Genomic DNA, 24445 nt, shown 5'->3' on the forward strand with positions numbered 1-24445 from the left:
TTGTATAGGTTCCAGGATGACTGTTTATAAGGATCCAGTCAAGGATGGTTTCTTTATTATTAGGTTTATGAATTCTAGTGGGGGAGTTTATTATTTGAGAGAAGCCATGAAGATTAATATGGGTGGTAGGATTGGGGGAGTTACAAGTAGTCCAGTCGATGTTAAAATCTCCAAGTACAATTGTTTCTTGGGGAAAAATGGTGGAGAGACTACTAAGAATGTTTTCAAGAGTGTTAATGTTGTTTCCTGGAGGAATATAGGTACAAATAATATAAAGGGATTTAGATTTATTAAGTTGGAGTTTGATGGACAGGGTTTCTGCATTGTTGATAGAGGGTGGTAACACATTAAAGGTTGAGAGTAATAGTTCAGATTTATATAGTATAGCTACACCTCCACCTTTCTTGGAAGTGCGGTCACATCTAAGGATGTTATATCCAGGTGTACAGGTGTTATATCCTGTTGTAGGACTACAGTACATCCACACCTTAATATAGTACATGTGGGTGACAACATTGACATGTGCATTATTCATAGGGTCATAGGAGATTACTAGGCTAAAGGCCAAGAGCCCATACAAGCCTAGCCATTATTATCCTATTTAACCCAAATCACTATCTGTAGGTGAGGAAAGATAGCAGGGGTATGTGCATATGTGTCTGATTTTATTACAGACTGCCTCTGTCCATATAGGAAATGGACACTGCCCCATGAGTGAATTATCAATCACACATCCAGGGGTCTCGAGATGGCTTGTAGAGGGTCATGGAGGGGCTCTGCTTCATGATGTGTGTATGCATCTTTGAGATGATGACATCCTCAGACTGCACAGAAAGGATATTATGTGGACAGAGGGAAAAAGGAATGTTGGATTCAGGTGCTAAGTAAAAGGTTCTTCTGCTTGACAGTCAAATGTGAAGAGATTCAAAACATCATTCAATAACTGTAATATGCACAACCAACCCACACACAAGTTGATTGTGGTCAGATTTAAACACCATATCTGTCTAGGTATACAAGCAGGATTCTATACAGCATACTAACACGACTGCAGATGTCTAGCTTACATTCTGTCAGAGTGCACTTTATAGAGGATGACATCATCAGTGTATGTTGAGAAGAAGGTGTTGGGAGGCATGTCTGACATAGCTGTGGACTCACATCCTGGTGTAAAATTGTCTCCAGACTCACAGTTGAAGGAAGAAACACATGCACACACAAGCTGACTGCTGCAAGATTAGAAACACTACCTATCTAGCTAGACAAATGAGCAAACACAGTACTTAATGCTAGCACAACCAAAGAAGTCTGACTTTAACAGTGTCAGAATGCAGTTTATAGAGGATGACATCATCAGTGTATGCTGAGAAGAGAATTTTGGGAGGGCTGTTTGAAATTGCTGTGCAGTCATGTAGCAGTGTAAAAGTATCTCCTGAATGCTACTTGAGTGATGGCATCAAGACCTGGACGCATACTTATCTGATTACACTTACAGCCACTCAGACAGAGATGCACACACATAAACTGACTGCTATGAGATTAGAACCCCTGACATTTAGTTATACAAACTAGAGAACACAGTACTTAATGTTAGTACCACCACAGAAGTCTGACTTCAATAATCTAAGAATGCACTTTAAAGAGGATGACATCATCATAGCATTCCAGGTAACATATACTGTTATGAGACTTGGGTACAAAGTCAGGATTTGTGATGTGATTGTGTGAGCGCAATTTGCAAAAGTACTTATAAATACATCCTGTCAAGTCAAATAAGCTATCATGAATGCATATTGCAGAAGTGAGAGAGACATGCACCTGTTTTTCAGGATGTTGTGTAGATGAGACACACACACACACACACACACACACACACACACACACACACACACACACACACACACATGCACACACAAACTTGGGAGACACCAGTAGTGCAATGATGGAGTTATGTGTCTTCAAATTGGAGTGAAGCTATGTCCACATTAATTTAAGTTACTGACAATAGCAATGGTATATGATCATCCACAACCAGTGTCCACTGTCACTGTAAATCTGTACCAAAAATAACAATGTAGTTAGGCTATGTAATTCTGGAGTCTGTTTGACAATGGCCCAAGTGCTGCAGGGTTACCAAATATCAGAAAATATATGTTCAGTCAAGCACACATGTCACTAACATGCTCTTGTGTCTATAAATGCATTTCCATCTGTTGGAGGATTACAGTCTGGTAAGCAGAGGGAGACATGCTATACACCTCTTTACAAAGTGCATCGCTGAGAAGCTAATTTGTGCAGATAATGGTGAAGTATTAGCACGAGTGATATGAATTTCAGGAATTCAGCTTGGAATTATGAAGTAGCAGTATCCTCTGTTGTTCATTGATAAACTGTGTGCAAATAGGGACATGCAGTAACTGATTTGATTGGGGTTAATTGAGAAATACATCATTTGCTGTTAATGTTTCATGTGCCAGGCTTGTAAGATATGTTATGGGAGAAATTGCTAGCAGCTAGTATGATGTGGATGCTGTAGTCTATCTTTGAAATGCTGTGGCCAAAGTTTTATTACATAAATAACTGTTGGCATTGCCTTCTCCATTTGCATGACATTAAGTGCCAAGCAAACTTGGTTCTCCGCTTAAGGAAAACAGTGAAAATTTTAATTTAATATGTCTTCCTTTGCACAAACAGGCTCAGTGGTAATAAGTGGCCGTCATCATTCTGGACAGTACCAAGTATGGAAAATACATACACCTGCTGCCTTGCTTTCTCAGTGGTACGTGGTATAAAAGAAGTGAGCTCCTGGTCAGAGCACATGTGAGGCAAGGTTCAAATCCAGAAGATTCTCTTTTTTACCAAACGGTGTCAGGCTGTCATTAGCTAAGTACATGTGATCAGAACTGCAAATGTAACTGTAAAATAGAGAATGAGAGAAGAAGAAACATAGAAGCATTATCCATATCAGTCTTGCTATCTATATCACTCCATTTGCTTGATCTGTGTACTTACACAACTGGGGTGTTAGCAGCTCTAAACTCATCCAGCCACTGGTCAGGTTGTGCCTGTTTGTGCCTCTTAAGGTCACTGTAGTGGTGCTTACACTGCTCCTCAATGCATGTTATGCCATCTGCACTACAGACAGCCTTTTTAGGCTGTTCTAAGCCTCAACTTTGTACTAAGACCCAGTATAGTCCCCCCTGCAACAACCTCCAGTTGTAGCACATAACAAGGAGTGCAACAAAGATTTTGTACTCCTCCATACCCCACCTCTGTGCCCTGAACTTTCCACCATCATTCGCATCACCTGCTATGTCTTCAGAGATCCTTCAACAGTAGCAATGGTTTATCATCAAATTGTGATATCGTATTTTATAACCAGTGCACAAACATGCACAACTATGCCAACCACATCTGCATGATGTTAAGCAAAAAGAAGCTTTGCCAAACAAAGAGGAAGGGAGTTTATGAAACAGCATTGATTATGTGAAACTTGGTAATGATCTTTGGCATGTGTGATGCTATACCTGGTCACACTTTGCCAAATGGTCAGCACTGAAATGCTCAATGGCTTGTCTTTTAAGCATTGACTTTGGGGGGCTAAATGGGATGACTTGGCACGTATTTTAGTGGGACTTACACACTGTCAAATGTAGTTTGTACAAAGAGGGATTCAAACCTGTGTAAAAGTGAATGCATATATTTCCACAAAGGTCATTATTTCTCATTGCCACAGAAGAAGTGTTTATCAACCATGGTCATTAAAGGTATACAGCTTAAAGACTGACAGCTGCTATACTTCAATTTGGCCTGTATGTGTGTGACATTAAAATGTCTTGGTTCATGCATTCTCAGCCATGATGCAGGGCTAATAGGTTCATAGATGTGTTCTAGGCTAATGGCCCTGGAACCTTTACAAGCCTAGCCCATAGGATTACCCTGGCATTGTGCCACCCGACCTTAGTTCCCAGTGCCTCTGTCGAGTAGGGCCACTGGAGTGATCTCTGTGGTGAATTTTCTATTTCCCATCCACTCATCAAGATTTTTCTTGAAGAGGGCCAGTGAGGTGCTCTGTTTGACATGTATGGGAAGTCTATTCCATAGCATGCAGTCTCCATGTGTGGAAGGATTGGGATTTCTTTAGATGTAGCATTTCTAACAGAGCTGGGTCAAACATGGCTTTGTAAGTCAAGCATAGATCACCTCAAAGTAGGTGATATGAGACATGGAATAGTTGGAGTTTTTTGAGTCTGTCCATATAGAACAAGTGTTTAAGGCCTAGGATCCTCTTTGTGATGTGCTTTTGCAGCCTCTTCAGTTGTTGCAGGTGTCTAGTGAGGTACATGACAAATGGAGCATTGTACTCGATGATTGGCCTAATGAGGGAAAAGTAGAGGGAGACAATGACCTCTTTTTCCTGGATGCAAAACCCTTAGTAATGAGATGTGCCACTTAGAAGGACTTTCTGACCACAGTGGCAATGTGGTGGTCAAAATAGTGGTTGCTGTCAGCCTGTGCTCCCAGATCTTTCATAACGCCTTCTGTGTTCAGTGGACTACCATCGATGTGGTAATTCATGGCAACCGGGTTTTCCCAAAGGGGATAATGATAACGATGACACATTTTTTGGCATTGAGCTTAAGGCCATGGTTCTGACACCAGTTGTTGGTCTCAATGACACCTTTCTGTAGGATGTCAGCATCACTTGGAGAGTTAATAATAGCTCCCAACTTGCAATCGTCTGTGATTTTTTTCAGCTAGAGTCCCTTCGTGTTGTCCTGGACTTCAGAGAAGTAGAGACCAAACAGGAGAGGACCCAGGACTGAACCCTGTGGGACTCCACTCATGACTGGTCAGCAGTCTCACTTGGAGTCAGCTACTTTCACACTGTGGGTTCTATCTGTGAGCCAGTTTGCAACCCACCTGGTGATAAAGGGGTTGAGGCCTAGCTTAGTGAGTTTTTTATGATTCCTGAGTGGGGAATGGTATCAAAGGCCTTGGCCAGATCAAGGTAAGCTGTATAAACCACCTTGCCTTCATCCACAGCTCTGGTGACTGGCTCAAAGAAGTTGACCATGGGGGTCTACCCTTCACAAAACCAAACTGTGTGGGATCCAGAGTTTGGAGATTCCCTATATCCTTGTTTATTAGGTCCATGATGATGCATTCCATAGCTTTGCATATCAGACTCATCAGGCTAGTAGGGCAATAGTTCCCAGGGTCTGTAGTCTCTCCTCTTTTGTGGAGGGGGATGACTGTAGCAGTGCACCATTTGGTAGGGACAAAGCCTAAGGTGAGGCTCTGATTGAACAGGGCACACAGGTGAGGTGCCAGTTCACTCTGTAGTTCATGTAGAACACAGCCAGGTATATTGTCAGGTCCCACAGAAGCTGTATTCCTGGCCTTGGGCAGTGCTGTTTTAACCTGTGCAGCAGTAATACTAGGTGCCTGGCAATCTACTGGTATTGTGCTTGGTCCTTTGGGGGGGGGTTAAGTTGGCACTGAATCTGGTGGCCAGTATATTGGCAATATCTGTTGGTTCGGTATAGGAGGTACCATTGTGTAGTAGCTCAAAGGAAATCTGGGTATTGTCGTGGAGATTCTTTATATAACTATAGAAGCCCTTGTGGTTGTCTTTACTATCTCCTGCAATTCTGTTTTCATAGCTAGCTTTAGAGGATTTGATGAGGGATCTCAACTTTTTATTGAGGCTGATAAGGGAGTTTTTCCAGTCTTGGGACTTCACCTTATTCCACATCAGTTTCCTCCTTCTGTTGTAGAGTTTATTTATGGCAGGGGACCACCAGATTGGCTTCCATTTTTTGGAGGAGAGTGTCTTGGTTCTATTGGGTATGACGAGATCCATGCATTTGTGTATGTGTTCATACAGTGCATTGGTGCATGATTCGGCGGTCATGCAACTATTCTCCATTTGCATGGGTGCCGTAAAGTTAGCCACCTCTGTTTTAGGAGCCCAAAGTTAGCTTTGGAGAAGTTGTTCATGGTGGTTACCTTTGTGGGAGTGGGGGATGGGAGGGATGTGGATTTCCAAGGTAATTAGTTTGTGGTGGGATCTAACCAGGGAGGAGTTGGCTATTGGTGTAGAGCAATGGTCACCCATGTTAGTAATGACCAGGTCAAATATGTTGCTGCCTCTAGTGGGGGTAAGAACGAGCTGGTCCAGGGCATTGGAATTAATGTCTGACAATACGTTGGAAATGGATAGACTTGTGTGACTTTAGTAATAGAGTTTGGAGTTATGATACATATCTCACAATACATTCTGTTTTACAATTATAATTGGGTTATGAGAGGGGTGTAGATGATTGTCTGTAAATTACTGTGTCCATCAGAGATATGCAGCTGCATTTTTTATTACATATATCATCATTGTCATACCCACTTGCACACATAATCAACTGGGGTTCATATGTCAGTCTTTAATGAGCTATGATACCTCCAGAAGTATGTGTATGCAAGCAGTAATGATACTTTTCTGTCAATCAACCTACTATACATATCTATTGGTATGTACTATTACCTTTATAATCAATGTTTTTGGGGGGTGACAGTGTGACACCCTTACTAAAGAATAGAGTGGTTGGGTTTGAACCATGGCTCACTTGTCTTCTGACTCTGAAATCACTGCACTTATACCTGCTGCCACAGTGAAAGATAAGCAGCAGCTATATTTTGTCCACTAAGTACTGTCCAGAATGCTGACGGTAGCTCATTGCCACTGAGCCTGTTTGCATGGAGGAAGGTGCACCAAACTAAATTATTCACTTTTTTCCTTAAGCACTGTACCGTGTTTGCACTCAGGTAGGCAACATGCAAATGGAAAAGGGAATAGGAAACACCTATCCTTTTTATAAGTGCTCATTATGACCCCCCTCACTAAAAATATCTACTGTGGGACTCAAACCATACTTTACCACTATTTTTTTTTGTTAGTATATAGCATTTACACCTTGTGCCACAGTGCAGTCAGCTAGCACGTGGAATATCTGACGTCATTACCAGCCATGGTGCTGACCACCATGCAATGCTGCTAAGCATGTTTGCGCTCTATAAGATGACTGAAATTACATTTTTCACCTTTTCCTTAAGCAGTGAAATGTGTTTAATCTATGCCATGGACCACTCAGTGAAAATTGACTGGCATTCTACTTTGCATTCTTGACTATTTTGCAATGGTAACTGTCATCCAGTAATCAATGACAGAACTGCAGTCTTGAGTATATGAATGTGAACAGAATGGGTGTTTGTCCAGACACTTTTCATTTGTGTTGGAGGCTTGGGGACAGAGGCAACCTACTATTCTGTTCTAAATGGGAAGTGTTTTTCAAGTGATTTATGTTGACAATGGGTTCACATTTCATTACTTCAGCAGTCCACACACACACGCTTGTTTTTATTTGATAGTTTGCCACATAATAGCATTCCTCCATAAGAGTGTGCACATTTCTGATGGACATCATCAGCCATGGTTCCAGTGCATCCCCTGCATCCTCCAGTAAATGGTCTTGTTGGGATACCACCCTGAAAAAACTCTGCTAGAGCTGTAAGGTTATGGTAACTACCCAGGTTGCCAGCACACACATTCCAGATGATTCCCTTAGCATTACACACAACCTGGAAGTTAATGGAGTGGACCTCCTTTCGGTCAGTGTAGACCCTTCCCTGATCCCTGGGTGGTGTGTTGATGTAGACACTACCCTGATCCCTGGGTGGTGATTTGATCTCAATGCGGGTGCAGTCTATTGTGCCCAAGACTTCAGGGACATTTGCTATGGGGTAGAACTCCTGCATAATTTTAGCTCTGCCTCATGGGTAAATTGAAAATATGTATAGTCACTGGCATGCTGTAGCATAGCATTCAGGAGTTGGTGCAGAATCCTGCATGCTGATGCCTGTGACACACCAAAATGGCTCCGTGGGTCTCTGAAAGATTCCTGTGCATAAAATTCTAAGTGCTACACACACCTTGGTCTCCATCGGTATTGGCTCTCCTCAGTTTTTCCTTGGTCTCATGTGAGGACAACAGAGGTTGCAGAATTTCTGGAGTGTTTATCTATCTACCCTGTACAGCTGTACTATTTCCTCTTCATGCAGACCAAGAAAAATGAAATGGGGTCTAAATACCCTTCTCCTCCTTGCCTGAGGTCTATCAGCAGCAGCAGCAGAGAGTTCAGCCTGTTGCACATGCACATGAACAAGAGCAGCAGCTCTTAAAATTCTTTCTTTGTTGAGTAGCTTCTGAGGCTGTATTCCAAAAGGTTTTGCAGTGCAGGGCAGATGGCTGCACAGAATGTACACAGTTCCTTTACAGCTAGATGAATATCTCCGCCATCTTGGATTGGCTGATTAGCATATAATTCAGCTGATTATGCACTAATTGGTATGCCACAATGTTTACCTGGTTTGCGAAGTATATAGCTATTTACTGAATACAAACTGGTATGCTATTGTGTGCGGGTCATGCTGTGATGAGAAAATGGTATGACAGAGCCATGTAGGGTTTACTGAATCCAGCCATTGACTACATGCACCTCAGTTAGCTGACTGAAATCAACAAAGTCAGTCATAGGTGAAATGGAGCCCTAGCCAAACGACTAACCCTTTGCACAACAATCCTCCCTGCACCTCCCCAGTACCTTTCCCGGTTTTCTTCCCAACCTGTCTCTACTCTATCCAGATTAATTACTTCTTCCTTGTTTCATTACACTTAGTCTTAATTTTTACCTTTTCCTTCACCCTTTAAACACATCTGGCCAAGACTCCACTGTCATAAATGCAGACGAAGTAACTGAACAACACAAGGGGTTTAGTGTCGGTTAGGCTCCAGAAGCCATAGAGTTTGCATTATTCTGAGGAGTATCTTAGTGCTTCTTTTACAACCTTTTGAGTCAATGGTGGCCTGAATAAAAATCAGTAATAAGGAAGAAATTCAGTCTTATTTTGCAAAAGTTAAATGCAAAAAGATAACAAAATAGTTGTTTCCAATAATTGAGAGGCTAAATGCTTTAACTAGGAATAGCATTTCCTTCCTTGCTGAAAAAAAAGAGAAATAGTTACCTTCTGTACACCCTTCTGGTGTTAGACTGAGATAAACATAAAATCAGAATTAACTTGCGGTTCTGGGGTAGGAAATCAGAGCATCTGGACAAAACCTACAAAAAGACAAGGAGAGTGTGCAGACTACCAGAAGTGGATAAAGTGTTCCTAAGGCCCTGGGTATTTTTCACACTATGGGGGTCTCTAGCCTCAACACACACTTTTTTGGACCATACGTAAATGCCCATTTTTTTTAATTCACCTTCCTGATTTAAGACCATTCAGACTGCTATCATTATAATTCACTTATGTCTGTAGCTATCAACTACAGCCACTTGACTGTGTCAGTTGCCCAGTTATGATAAAACATGGTCACAGAAAAGTATAGAAACTTTGTATATAGAGATGCACACTAGTCCCACAAAACCAGACTAATGACTGCTTAACTTATTCATGGCAGCTGTGTCAGCCACTCTCATCCACCAACATATCCCGCCATACTCAGCAATTATAGCACTACTGCTGACTGCGTGCACAACTGAGTGTGGTAAAATTAATGCATAAATACAAAGTAATTAAAATAAATATGTACACAATTATGTTTTAAAGTTTATTTTCACAAACACAAAGTAACCCATGTATTTCAACTTATTTTACACAAGTACACATGAGTCCTGCAAAGCCATGCTGTTTAAACTAACCAAAGGATGAGAGAGATAAGTTACTTTTATCTCACTGCCAGCCCCCTATAAAAATAATACTTGTCAACCTCTTAACAAAAAAATCAGGGATAATGCCTAAAAGTGATTGCAAAGTCTCAGAATCAGGGGAGATTTTAAATATTGCTCTTACATACATGGGAAGTTGCTAACAGATTTTGTGTTAGCATGCATTTTCTGAAGTGTATAAAGTTTGAAACTCAAAAATGCAGTCAGTATTTAGTGACTAAAATCTTCAGTGATTTGCTAGAAGACCAAAAGTGTTATTAGAAACATAACAAGAAATATGAGCCAAAACCAGGGGCATTCAGAAAACTCAGGGAGAGATGAGAGCTATATTATTTCAACTTTGTTTTATATAAACAATAGCTAAATATTTCAAGTTATTTCATATAAATGTGTTTTAGGCTTGGAAAGCTGAATGATTACCTGTGCAAATGAAAAGATCATAAGTTGCTTTCATCCACAACCTCCAACCCCACTAAGAAGTTATAACGACTTTGCTGTATACATGAAAAAATAATACCGCTCAACCTCTTAGCACAAGAATCAGGGGCAAAGACAAAACTAATGGAAGGTAAAAGCCCATACTCAAGAAAAGATTTAAATATTACTCTTACATATTTAGAATGTTGCTAGTATAACAGATTTTGTCCAGGTATGAATTTTTGTTGGATATGAAGCCTGAAAGTGCAAAATGTCCATTATTAATTGACTTAAATCTTCAATGATACACCAGAAAACCAACAATTTTAGCAGGAACAGTCAAAATTATGAGGCAAAGTTAAGGACATTCTGGAAAATCAGGGACAGTTTCAACCTAGTTTATACAAACAGTAGCCAGAGAATAAATATTCCAACTTATTTCATACAAATGATCTAATCCAGTAAAACTTTTAAACAGAGCAAATGACAAAAAGGTAAATTGCACTCATTCACAGCCTGCCCACCCGCTCCTTATTTAGTGACTCCAAGCTTCAATGATTTTCCAGAAAACCAGAAATTGCATGAGGTGCTAATGAAAATATGAGACAAACTTAGGAATATTCTGAGAAATCAAGGAGAGTTTTAACTTTGCTTCACACAAGCAGTAGCTAGAGAGTAAATATTCTAATTTATTTTCACTCACATGCACATTGGTCTTTAAAGCCAGACTTTAAATTGAGCAAATGGCAAGAGGGTAAGTTGTTTTCATCCACAGTCAGCCCCACTTATTTGGTGACTTAATTCCTCATTGATTTGCCAGAACATCACACATTTTAGGAGGCACAGATCAAACTATCAGACAAAGTCAAGGGCATTAGAAACATTGGAGACAGATTTACCTTCTTCACATAAATGGTAGCCAGGAAGTCAATATTCCAATTTATATCAAATTAACACTAGTCCTTAAAGCTAGACTATAAACTGAGCAAACAGCAAGAGAGTAAGTTGATGTGATTCATAGCCAGTTATTTATTTCTTCATTAATTTGCACGTACTCACTTTCCCCACAGTTTAAATGTTTGTGAATAGCTGAAGTACCTGACCTCATAATTTGCACAGAATACTGATACCTGACCCTTCTTGGTATGCAGTAGTCTATGCATCCCCTCCTGGAATGTGTTAATAATGAAGCAGGCATGCACACACACACACACACACACACACACACACACACACACACACACACACACACACACACACACACACACACACACACACACACACACACGCACACACACACTCATGACTAACCCATTCAAGACACTTACAACATTCCCTATAATGCAAATAATCTATGCACCCTCTCCATACAGAAAATGACAATAATTCACAATAGCAGCTTGGCGCAAGCTGATAGCCATGCAAGCCTGTTGGTTTTCTCAGTACAGGGTTCTGTCTTGAAAACTGACCCACATCTGCTTGTAATACATTCTGGGTAACATATTTGAATAGTTATAAACTTTAGTTAGAAGAAGTTTTTAAACACAAATATAACAAAATAATGGCTGACTGAATTTTGAGTGCAAGTTCATATTTCTCAGCAATGTTTTCTTGGGTCTACTTCAAGTGCTTACATGCCAGTAGCTCACAACATACTTGCTCACTGTCATTTCATAGGTTCATAGATTGGTACTAGGCTATCAGCCCTAGGGCCTATACAAGCCTAGCCATAACAATTCCCTGGATATTTCTTCCTGAAATATTTACTTCCCTGGACCCCTGTCTAGCAAGGTGACTGACGTGATCCCTGGGGTGAATTTCCTATCTCCCATCCAATTGTCAAGGTTCCTTTTGAAGAGCCCCAAAGAGGCGCTCTGCTTGACATGTATGGGCAGTCTATTCCAGAGTATGGGGAGTCTCTGGGTCAGGAACCTATCCCTCCAGCATGTTTTGTTCATTGTGATGACAAGGTTTAGATTCCTGGAGCATGTGGCTCTGAGGGATTGGGATTTCTTTAAGTGGAGCATGTCCAACAGCTCAGGGTTTGACATGGCCTTGTATGTTAAGCAGAGATCAACTCTGAGTAGATGATATGCCACAGAGTATATCTGGAGTTTTTTTAGATGGTCAGTATAGGGCATCTGCTTTAGGCCTGTGATTCTTTTAGTGAGGTATTTCTGCAGCCTTTCCATGTTGCAGATGTCTTGTGAGGTACATACCAAATGGGGCATTGTACTCTATAATGGGTGTAATGAGGGATGAGTACAGTGGGATAATGACCTCCTTTTTTCTGCATGAAAAGCCCTTAGTGATGAGGTGTGCCACATAGAAGGATTTCCTGACTGTTGTGGTGATGTGGTTATCAAAGGTGAGACCACTGTCCACCTGTGTCCCTAAGTCTCTCATCAAACTTTCAGTGTTTAGTGTATTGCCACCTATGTGGTAATTCATGGGTACATGTTTTTCCCAAAGGGGATAACCATACATTTCTTGGCATTAAGCTTGCGCCCATGGCTCTGGCACCAAGCATCTGCTTCTGTAAGGCCCTTTTGTAGAATATCCACATTATTTGGGGGATTCAATAATGGCTCCCAGTTTGCAGTCATCTGTGAACTTTGTTAGCTAGAGTCCCTTAGTGATGGCCTGTACTTCAGAGAAGTAGATGTCAAACAAGAGCGGTCCAAGGAATGAACCCTGAGGTACTCCACTTGTCACTTATCTGGAGCTGGATTTGGAGTCGGCTACTTTTACAGTCTGGGTTCTGTCTGTAAGCCAGTTGGCAACCCATTGAGTGATGTAGGGATTTATATCCAGCTTATATGATTTGCTCTAAATGCAGAGGGTGATTGTGTATGTGTAGATCTTCTAATGGTGTACTGTCTGCTGTCTCATCCAGGATTAGCTCTCTGCCTTACTTGCATTGCTTTTCAGGATAAGTTCAAGTTCTGCATGACTCTCCATGAGTCTGACTAGGGTAAAGCAGGCAAGCCTACTTTTTGTCACTGCACAGTTGATCAGAAGGTTGCCAGCATCCTGAGGACTAGGAAAAGGAGAGAATAATGTGTGCTATATTTCTATCACTTTCATCTACATCTCAGGGTTTGTGTGATCTTGATGATTGTATTTGCAAGTTCAGGGGGTAGATGCTTGTCCCATGTGAGATGATGTTGGACATATTCCCCCCAGAAAAAAATGTTTTGTGTTTTACAAATTTTGGAGTATTAATGTTTTAAAAATTTATCTTCCAAAGTTTTAGATCTTTTCAGAATAATCACATGATGATTAAACAAGATGCAATTATGCATAGTAAACCCATAAAGCAGGTATCAGACAATGAAGGAAAAATGAAAACATGGATTTCAGTTCAATTTATCAGTTTTCATTTTATTCATTAAATATTACAAAATAATGGCTTTAGGTCCTTCCTCATATTGGCTACTTCTCATAGAAATTGCTCCTTTTTAAGGATACTTTGCCCTTGATTTTGAAAAAAAAGTCATATAGATTTTATGCAAAAAACAACTGTGATGATTTTTTTCACACATAGATTATAATTTGTAAAGAATAACCACTTTTTTCCTGTGTGCATATCTTTTATGTTGTACTGTGGTGAGATGAATTTCTGATTGTAGTAAAGTATTTCTTCTTGTTTTTCTCACAAATGCACACACACACACACACACACACACACACACACACACACACACACACACACAGTCATTGATAAACCAAGCTGAGAGCTACACAAGTGTAGTCGAATTAAAGTTCTGATCAGTTACATCTCCATCCACAAATCATCTTAATTTAATTCAGCCATTTGTTAATTGGGTGAAGAAGCAGTTAGTCCACAGCAGCAATCAAATGATTTTATTATACAAGTACAGTGATAATAGCTTCATCAGAACGCTGAAAAATGAACCTACTAACTTTTAAATAAACTATTTGGCACCAAAACCAAACTGTTTGAATACTTTCATTTAAAGAGATATTCCAACAATATATCAAAATACAACAGACGATAAACTAAGGTCAATACCTACATCTCAAATTATAATCACAAAAAATATATGTGCATGAGCATATAAAATTATAATAAAAATAAAATTAAACATACAATAAATGACACGTACAGTGTATAAATAAATATAAAACTGATAAAATATGACATTTTAACTCCTACTTTGTATTATTTTCTATTAAAATGTCCTATGTACATTGCTAAACATATAACATATACAGATAGAAATATTGTTAAGAATAATCAACTCAAAAATATATAAAAAACAATGCATAAATAATAACTGTATGGTTTGAATATAAAATACATTATAGTATAAAAACAACACACAGGTCTTTAACTAACTGTAAAAAACTAAATGTATACTAATATAGTCTAATGTGAGTCCACCTGGACCCAAATTACACTTAAATACTATATAACATTGTCAATCCATAGCTAACAAGATTTTGATGGAGGCAACATCATTCAGTCCTGGTGGATTGGAAGAATCCAAAAATACTTGCCACCAGTATTCTTTATAGGACAGCAGTCCTTTGAAATTTCCCCCCTTAATGTTTATTAAAACACTATCTACTATAGCAAAATTGAAATAGTGTCTATCACCACACTTTTTGATGTGTCTATACAGTGCATTTTTTTCGTCTTTAGTTTTAATAATGTATAAATGTGCATATATGCACTTTTTAAATTTATACATATATTAGTATACATTTAGTTTTTTACAGTTAGTTATAGACCCGTGTGTTGTTTTTTATACTATACTATAATGTATTTTATATTCAAACCATACAGGTATTATTTATGCATTGTTTTTTATATATTTTTGAGTTGATTATTCTTAACAATATTTATATCTTTATATGTTATATGTTTAGCAATGTACATAGGACATTTTAATAGAAAATAATACAAAGTAGGAGTTAAAATGTCATATTTTATCAGTTTTATATTTATTTATACATTGTTTGTATGTGTCATTTATTGTATGTTTAATTTTATTTTATTATAATTTTATATGCTCATGCACATATATTTATTGTTATTTTTTGTGATTATGATAATTTGAGATGTAGGTATTGACATCAGTTTATCGTCTGTTGTATTTTGATATATTGTTGGAATATCTCTTTAAAGGAAAGTATTCAAACAGTTTGGTTTTGGCGCCAAATAGTTTAAAAGTTAGTAGGTTCATTTTTCAGCATTCTGATGAAGCTTGTTGTGAAGTAAGTGAAAGCGCTTAACTGTTGGATTATCGCTGTACTTGTATAATAAAATCATTTGATTGCTGCTGTGGACTTTGCCGAGATTTTTTGACAATATCTGGAACTGCTTTTGAGGGAGAGCGTCTCAAGACACAGAGGTAGTTAACGTTCTTCACTGGGTAATTGTTCTGTAGTTCAAGAACATTTAATTCTTATTATTTGTTAATTGGGTAAGTGAACTGATCATCATAGACTATTTTCAGAAATTACCTGGACCAGGAGGGCAAAGGTAAAGCAACATACATGGATATTTTACAGTATTAAATTAACCAGCATGTTTTAGGATACAGCATTAAACCGAATTATCCTAGGAAAACCTATGCAGACATGAGAAGTCCACATGAAATCCACACAGACACTGACCAAAGTTTAGAATTAATCTCCACATCCTTAGGCTCTAAGGCTGAGATCTTACCACTGTGTCACCATGGTACAGCTATGAGATTTAACTTCACTCTTCCAAGTTGAAAGAAATAAAGAAATTATGTGCAGAATATTGTATTTCTGCTTGTTCATGTCCACACATCTCTCAGACAACCCAGATAGATGATCAAGAATGGCTGCTTTTTCCAAGAATAAACATTTATTACTTGGTTTCAGCTCTTTGTTTTACTGAGATCAGATGTAAGAAATTCTGTCCACAGTAATACATTTCTGCTTATTTCACACACAGACACACACGCACACACACACACACACACACACACACACACACACACACACACACACACACACACACACACACACACACTCTCTCACACAATTTACTATTTAGAACACTTAACACAACTATTCCCATTTGGTTTTTTGTGTTAGCCACAGTCATAAATATATTGCCCCTGAAAAATCATATAGAACATTCTACCAAGATACTCTGAAGAACAATGAACTGTCACTCTTTAGAAATTTTCTAAGAGCACCTAAGAGAAAGCTATAACTAAACTTGCTATAATGACCATTGTTAAACACATCCATGATGAGCAAATTAAACATGTCTCTTAAGTTTCAATTATACTTCTTCTTGTGCAATGCAATGTTATTCCATAAATTCTTTCTATTCTTGTGTAAAACAAATGCTCACCCATGCATTTCACAAATAACAATAGACAGATACAAATAAATTGGTGATAGCTAGATAAACTCACTTATGAAAGGATTTTTTGTCTTTATTCATCTCACACTGAAACATTAACAAACGTAGACTTTACAGACAATTATCACCATTTTCATTTAAACAGTCTGTAAACAGTGCAAATTCCTTGTAGTAAATGTAGAGCTCAGGCAGTGAATCACTCCAGACATACTTCTACTTGTAATTGCCGAGTTTATCTTCGTTCTCCTTCTAACTTTTCTGTATACTGTATGATTACTGCAAAAGTAGTTAAAGACATGGTAGGCATAAAACAAGCTTGTACTGGACTTATTTTTATTATTCTATCTTAAATACTACAAACCACAACTCAACAACTGCACTAGACAAATATTATAATAGAAATGGTATGTATATTGAATACATTTCTAATTAATTAGTATATAGTTATCATACTAAACTGCCTTAGAACTCTGAAAACATGATCATTTGTGAAAATGTTATTAATTTACCAGTGTATGGAACACATAAACAAATCTGTTTTAATGTTTTGATAATAGGTTAGCCACGGAGCAGTTGTGCCTACCTTGAGTGATAAACAACAGTTTCCATCCTTTCTACGGACTAATCCATCTGACAATTTTCAGTCGTCTGGACTTGCAAAGATGATAAATTATTTTGACTGGAAGTGGATAGGGATTATTGGCTCTGATTTTGATTATGGAGAGATTGGCAGCAAGAAACTGGAGAAGGAGATACTTAAGACAGGTGCTTGTGTAGCATTCTTTGAGACAATACCAAAAAACAATTATAAGAATAAAGTGGCATACATTATTGAGATAATTAAAGCATCCTCAGCAGATGTAATTGTGATTTATGTCACTACTCCCATAATTGTTACATTAATGGAAGACATTGCTATGGCAAACATAACAAACAGAGTTTGGATTACTACAACGAGTTGGCCAAATCCACAAGACTTTTCCAAGAAAGATGTTTTACAAACAATAAATAAAACTCTTGGATTTGCTCACTACTCTGGTGCAATTCCAGGGTTCAAGGAATTTCTTCTTGGCCTCCACCCTTCAAGATATATGGATGATATTTTTATTAAAGAATTTTGGGGAAAGGTATTTGGCTGTAAGTGGTCAAATCAAAACACCAGTCAGGTGATGAGGAATGGTGCTAGAGGAAGTGATGTAATGTACTGTACAGGTACAGAAAAGTTAAAAGAACTCCATATGTCTGTATATGATGTCACTAATTTTAGAATGTCTTATACTTCATACAATGCCATCTATGCAGTAACATATTCTCTTCACAGTCTGATTGCCTGCGAGACACCAGGCCCATTTTCTAATGGAAGTTGTTCAGATATTAACCATTTCCAACCATGGCAAGTAAGTAAAACATTGTTTTTGAAGTTATTAAGTAATGGACTATTGCAAATTGATAGTTTGATATGTACCTTGTCTCTGTCAGACATGCAATTAGAAGATATGTTTCATAAATCAAATGTAGCATACAAGCTTGTATTCTTTTACAACTGTAGCACATATATAAGTGGCTCATGGCTCATGCTTTTATTATAGTATATTACAAGACAGCATTTGAAAACCTTAGCATATTATCATAGAAACCTGGCATCTGTACAATATCAAGCAACTCAAGTACCATAATGTAAAAGGTCATGAATACAGTGTATGGTGAAGTTTAATATTTTAACCTCTTCCTTTAATTTGCAATGTGACCTTCAAGTCTGCAACTCACTTTTTGGCCTTTTTTCACAAGAAAAATGTTTTATTATTTCTAATAAAAAAAAAATACAAAAAGTTTCAACCCACAGATAGGATAAATAATTTCATAATACAGCACATGGTCTTCATGGGAAGTCAGATCATCAATACTATGACAAAGCTATGAAGACACTCAGATGTCCTACTTTCAAAAAAAAAAAAAAATATATATATATATATATATATATATATATATATATATATATAAACATGTTTTATTGCTTTATACTTTGAAAGCATTTAAGAATTACCAAGAATCCCACAAAATGTTTCCCCTTTTCATTTATCAGATGAGCTTACAAAATATACAGCCTGCTATACAGTTCTTAAGGGTGTTTTATCATTATCTTAAAATTTATGCTTAGTTGTATACAACAGCAAATACTATATTTCAATGGTGCAGTGGGTAGCATTCCTTCCTCATAGCAAGAGATTCACTAGTTTGATTCTTGGCTGGAGTGCTGTCTGTGAAGATTCTGTTATATCCTCTCTCTGTCTGCAAATGTTTCATCCAAGTACTCTGATTTCTTCAGACATTTCAAAGAAATGAAGTAGGTGGATTGGACACTCTAAATTGGCCATTAGTGCAAGTGTACATGCATCAAGCAAAAACAAGTCAGGCTGACTGCAAATTGTGCTGCATCACCAATGAACTGAAATATACTGAAAAAGCAGAGCACAACACCATGGCAGTTCTCTAGTAAACACTCGTAGTAGCAGTTATAAAAACAGACTTTTAATAAAAATTGCAGGTGAGCACTTTCACGGTGCAAGAATCACTTCTTCAGACCATACATTCAAACAGAAACCAACTTTGATTTAAAGCACCTTCAATTAGTCACAGGCCAATTAAAAACACTCCAACAAGAACAATTATTAAAGAATTAAAGGCACATAACATGATTAGAATGGTGCACAAATAAACAATAAATAATTTCATCATAAAAATATACAAAATTTACTTAAACAACCTGCTATCCTTCAGAACTTGTTTGAGGGGATCTGTTTCATTCAACCCAGCTCCTTTATATGCTGACAATTGTAGTATCCACCTAAGCTTTTTACCTTAAGTTTTATTTATTACATCCTCCATTCTCAAACTCTCATGTACAACTTCTATAGCCATAAATTTAAACCAATGAGTCTCTCCCTCAGCAAAAATATGTTTTGCTATGGCACTATAACTGTAACCTTTACAGGCACAATAAAAATGGTCTCTCATTTGTTCTCTAAGTCTTCAGTTAGTCTTCCCTATATAAAATGTAGAGCAAGAAACACACTGTGCTAAGTAAACAAGATTTTTTGTGTTATAGTTAGCCTTAACATTAAAAGTATATTATTTTCCATTGTCAGGGTGCAATAACTTATTGGACATCTGAATAAATTTACAGTACAAACATTTCCCACATATAGAGGTACCAAGATTGTCACTAGAGCTATTAACATAAGAGTTATTATATATGGGGTAACATAACATTCTTTTTAATGATTTTTTTTGTTCTTATAAAGTTAAGTGTAGGTCCTATAGTACTACATAAAGAAGGATAAGATGTTAGGATACCCTAATTATCATTAATAATTTTCTTAATTTTAGCACTATCTGCACTATAAATCATACAATAAGAATCACCAATGAAATATTTGTCAGTATTAACACCAGAGTTTCCAGTGGTGTTCTGTTAGAAAAGAACAGTTGGCCACGTCTATGTCTATCCACTCTAGCCATATTAACTGCTTTATTTAATTCTGTGGGTCTATAACCACATTCTACAAACTTTTGGCTAGTGGATTGTAAATTCATTTCAAAGTCAGTATATAAATCATGAAGTCTAGATACCCTCAAGATTTGGCCTCTGACTACATTACTAAAAATATGCTGTGGATGCATACTGCTTCTCTCAACAAAACTGTGTGTATAGCATGTTTTTCTATACCTTTTAGTGTGTATCTTGTGGTCATCACCCCTGAACAAGTTTGCATCAAGAAAATCAATCTGTGTACTAGAATGATGCAAGGTAAACTTAAGGAAAATACTGCTTTCATTCAGAAAATTCAAGAACTCATATAAGCTATCTAGATTTCCTTTCCAAAAGATAAATAAATCATCGACAAATCGTCGATAGAAATACAAATGTGCTTTATATTTATTTACATTCAGAACATATTCACTTTCCCAATAAGCCATGACCATATTGGCGTAGCTATTGGCACATGACGTGCCCATAGCTATGCCTATGTTCTGCAAATAATACCTTTCTTCAAAAATAAACACATTGTGTTCCAAAACAAGTTTAATCAGGCAGCATATGAATTCTATTCTGTCACTTGAAAGCATGCCTTCTTTTATAAGAAAATTTCGTACATACAATATCCCAATCTGATTCAGTATAACTGCAAATAAAGATATAACATCTAACCTTACCATAACTTCTGTACCTACTTCCTCATATTCCATCAGGAAAGTATGAAAAGTGTACATAAATGTTTATGGTATGGGCAAACAACTGCAGCAGGGCTAGCTACCTGGTGGTGTGGACATTGGTTCTAAATGATGGTTTCTGCAAATATGTTACCCCAATCCCAAGAGTAAAAACATGAAAAGGGGTTGTGAGTGGATAGATCATACTTCAGTATTTGACTGTCAGAGCCTAACAACAGATATATGGGTAAGGGAAGATGAAAAATCTTAAAACGCCTTTCAGCTTTCAGATAAACTGGTATGAATTTTGTGTATTAGAGTTCATGGATTGGTGGAAACTCTGGGGCCTAATGGGGTACAAACAGTAATAGTAGGCTTTCTATTAAAGATCATGTCTCAGACGAATATTGTCTCCAAAGCTGGTGGACAGACAGTTCCAATAAGAAATGGAGTTTGTCTCAGTTGGGTTTTGTTCCTGAAATGTAACATCAGACTTTTCAAAGTTTGTCCTAGTTCATGCTATCCATCATATACTAGCATTCATGAGCTAATGGCAGGGAGATAGATTCCTATCATTTGGTAAGCTGCCTGTCAGACAACCTCAGGATAGTTTTCCAAAGCATTTCTCTCTAAGTGGGAGCGTTTATTGTGGTATAAGATACATTAGCATCATAGGTGGCTGTAAGGTATGTGTTATCACCATAGATGGAGTAGTAGAGGCTTTTAATTTTTCTCATTATTTTGTACTAAAAGGTTATATATTTGCAGGGGTCTGGTATATTGTTTTTACATTTCCAAAATGAAATATATTTTCTTGGGTACATGTTATGGAATTCTTGTGGTATAGAATGTTCTTTGCAGCATCTTCCAGTCAGCAATGTACCAGTGGGGTGAAATATCAGCAAAACTGGGAGCACTAGTATTTGGGATTTCTGGTCTGAAATGAATGACTGGTCTCTTAAAGCTTTCTAAGCTGACAATTACTCTTTGCACGTGGTTAGTATAGTCCTAAAAAAGTGACAAAGTGTGGAAAATATATTTGCTGTCATATCCTGAATATGTTAGACCTAAAGCACATCCAGATGCAGAGATGGTGGTGGTGGGTGGAGTCTCTTTTTAGGGCAGCAGGCCTATCAGTAGTCACTTTCTGATGTCTATGGATCCATAATCTCCCCCATTCATTAGTTACAGTCTAGTCAATCATTTATCTATTATGTCTATGCACTTTTGGAGGATCACTTTACCCAGAACCAAGGAGTTTGTATGCAATAATTATTTATTTTAATTTATTTTATTTTGTTAACTTAGGTAGAACACTAGAGTCTGTAGACCATTTGCAGTTTCCTCCTGAAAGCAAGCAAACAAAAAGATAAAATATACTCATGTAATACAATACAGTTGTATTTCTCTGATTTACTAATCTACCAAAGTCAGAAGGCCACTATAAGTCAGATAGAAAATGTAACAAGACCAAGTCTTATAAAACTCTGAAATTCTTATGTTGAGCACAGTAGATTTGGACAAAGCCAGCTGCAGAGATTTTGGCAGTATGGTCAAGATTGCCTGCACTGCATTGCATACTATAGACTGGAAATGAGCTCAGCATTTACATGGTGGGGGTGCAAAATAATATCATTTTAGACTATACAGTGTCTACACTTTATAAACATAACAGATGATCAGGCTTCTGTTTTCATTTTGAACAATGTGAACAAAGTATCTAAGCTGCTGGTGGTCTGCATGCTGCCCACACTATTACCTCTAGACAGCGGTGAGAAGTCATCATGTCACTTGCACAGGTAATGCAGGGCTATGTTGACCCTTACCTGTAAAGCTTTCCTTATATCGTTTCTGATCAGCATGTCCCAATTTTGTAATAAATGGAAAATGAAAATATGTTTAGCATCTTAGATTAAGAGTTATGTGAAAGGACACAGATTCCTGCTTCATGGTAGCAAAACAAGGCCAGCTAACATGTACTGTCTATACAGCGTTATATCTATGGGTGAGACATTTGGTTGCTTGGACAGAAGGGACTTAAAAGTTCTGTATAACAGGTCAGAGACTTAATAGATATAGCATATAAAACTGGAGAGAGTAGGCAGTTCTATCTGGTGACACCAATGTTCAATGTACTCAACTGAAACTATCCTATTTCAAATGCTGTCAAAGATCATTTTTATATATTTTGTGAAGTCTTAATAATTTATTTGGAATTACAAACATTTTAGCACTTCAAATAGACATGGTCACCGCACTTTATCAAAGGCATTTTAAGCATCCAATGTCACTATGACAGCTAGCGGTTTAGTGAGCTACAGAGGCTAAATGTTGATAAGAGGCCTTTTGCATACAAAGGCTGATCTGTTTCTGATGAACCCACATTATCCTCCCAGGCCATCATGAATAAAATAAGGAAAGTCAAAGGGAGATGCAATCTATTTGCCCATATGGCTATATGTATTTTGCAATCTGTTCTGAGAAGGGAGATAGGACAACAGAAGGATTAGAATTGTGGTTCCTTGGTGGTCTTAATGACTGGATTGATTATGATTATTTCCAAGGCAGAGGAATATCACCATCCTCAAATACCTTTATAAAGACTTCATGAAGAAGGATTCAGCCACCAGGCAGTACATCTCTGAAGGCAGTCCATCATTATTCTGCTTTTGAGAAATATCTGAATCTCAACTAGAATAAAAAAATTTAAGCCAGATCGCCCAAGAAAGCTTGAATCTGTACTGGGGTGGCATGATCTCTCTCAGATGTCAGTATCTGGTAAAAAGCAAAAAGATGTTTCTAGTATCTACTCTCCTCTGTAAAAACTATAGAAACAATAAATTAAAGTAAATAAGAGTCCAGCATTAGAGATAGTTTAAATGAACTTTAATTAAGCACTTTTGTCTCGTTGTTCATGCAGGAACTCATCAGAATCTTTTTTTGTAAATCGGTGGTGAAGTGACTTCAATTTCCACCTGTTCCTTTAAAGCAGCAACTCATTCTTACAAAGACGAGTTAGAAAATGGGAGGTCCCAGTTGTTGAACCTGAAACTCACAAACAGAATGCAGCTTATACCACACAGTCTTAGGTAACATATTCAGAATTCTCTGTAGAATCACAAGTAACAATTTCAGTCTAAACCACACAGGCCCATGAAAAAAATGATAAAAAGCTCTAAAGTAAGCTAATGAGTTGTTTGTGCTCTTGGCTAACGATTTTTTTCTGAATTAAGAATTTATGTAAAGCTTGCTGTTTTTAAGACATCTTGTCTGATAACTATATGCCTTTAGTGACACGGAATTGAAATAGCATTTCAGCTTCTGCAGTGCCACTCTGGGCTTACATTCCAAAATCTGTCACACCTGTAACCCCAAATCCCCCAGGAATGAGCCTAGAGACCTTGTTTATGACATATGTGAAATATCATACCAGTTTCCTTAATTAGGGGTTGTAAGTGGTCTATTTCTCAAGCCAGAAATAACACAGTTTTGTAGGCCAAAGGTACATATGAGCTTTCAAACACCACCTGCATGTTCCATATAGGATACTAGTGATCTGTGACCCTTACATTGGCATCCATATACTGCTATATTAAAGTCCACAAACTGTGGGCGTGGATATAAGCATATTATAATCTTGAAGTTGTAGGAAGGT

General features: G+C 37.6%; 1 protein-coding gene across 1 annotated transcript in view; it reads left to right on the forward strand.

Annotated features, from left to right (window-relative positions):
- LOC122808231 (extracellular calcium-sensing receptor-like) overlaps nucleotides 1-24445 on the forward strand; it is a 237590-nt gene that overhangs the window by 80326 nt on the left and 132819 nt on the right. Inside the window, exon 4 of the mRNA XM_044079194.1 lies at nucleotides 17136-17975. Within this exon, the coding sequence (XP_043935129.1) occupies nucleotides 17136-17975 (840 nt within the window). The remainder of the gene's footprint in view (nucleotides 1-17135; nucleotides 17976-24445) is intronic.

Source organism: Protopterus annectens, chromosome 8.part0, assembly GCF_019279795.1.
Source record: "Protopterus annectens isolate FY-2018-M chromosome 8.part0, PAN1.0, whole genome shotgun sequence".
Taxonomy (NCBI): domain Eukaryota; kingdom Metazoa; phylum Chordata; order Ceratodontiformes; family Protopteridae; genus Protopterus; species Protopterus annectens.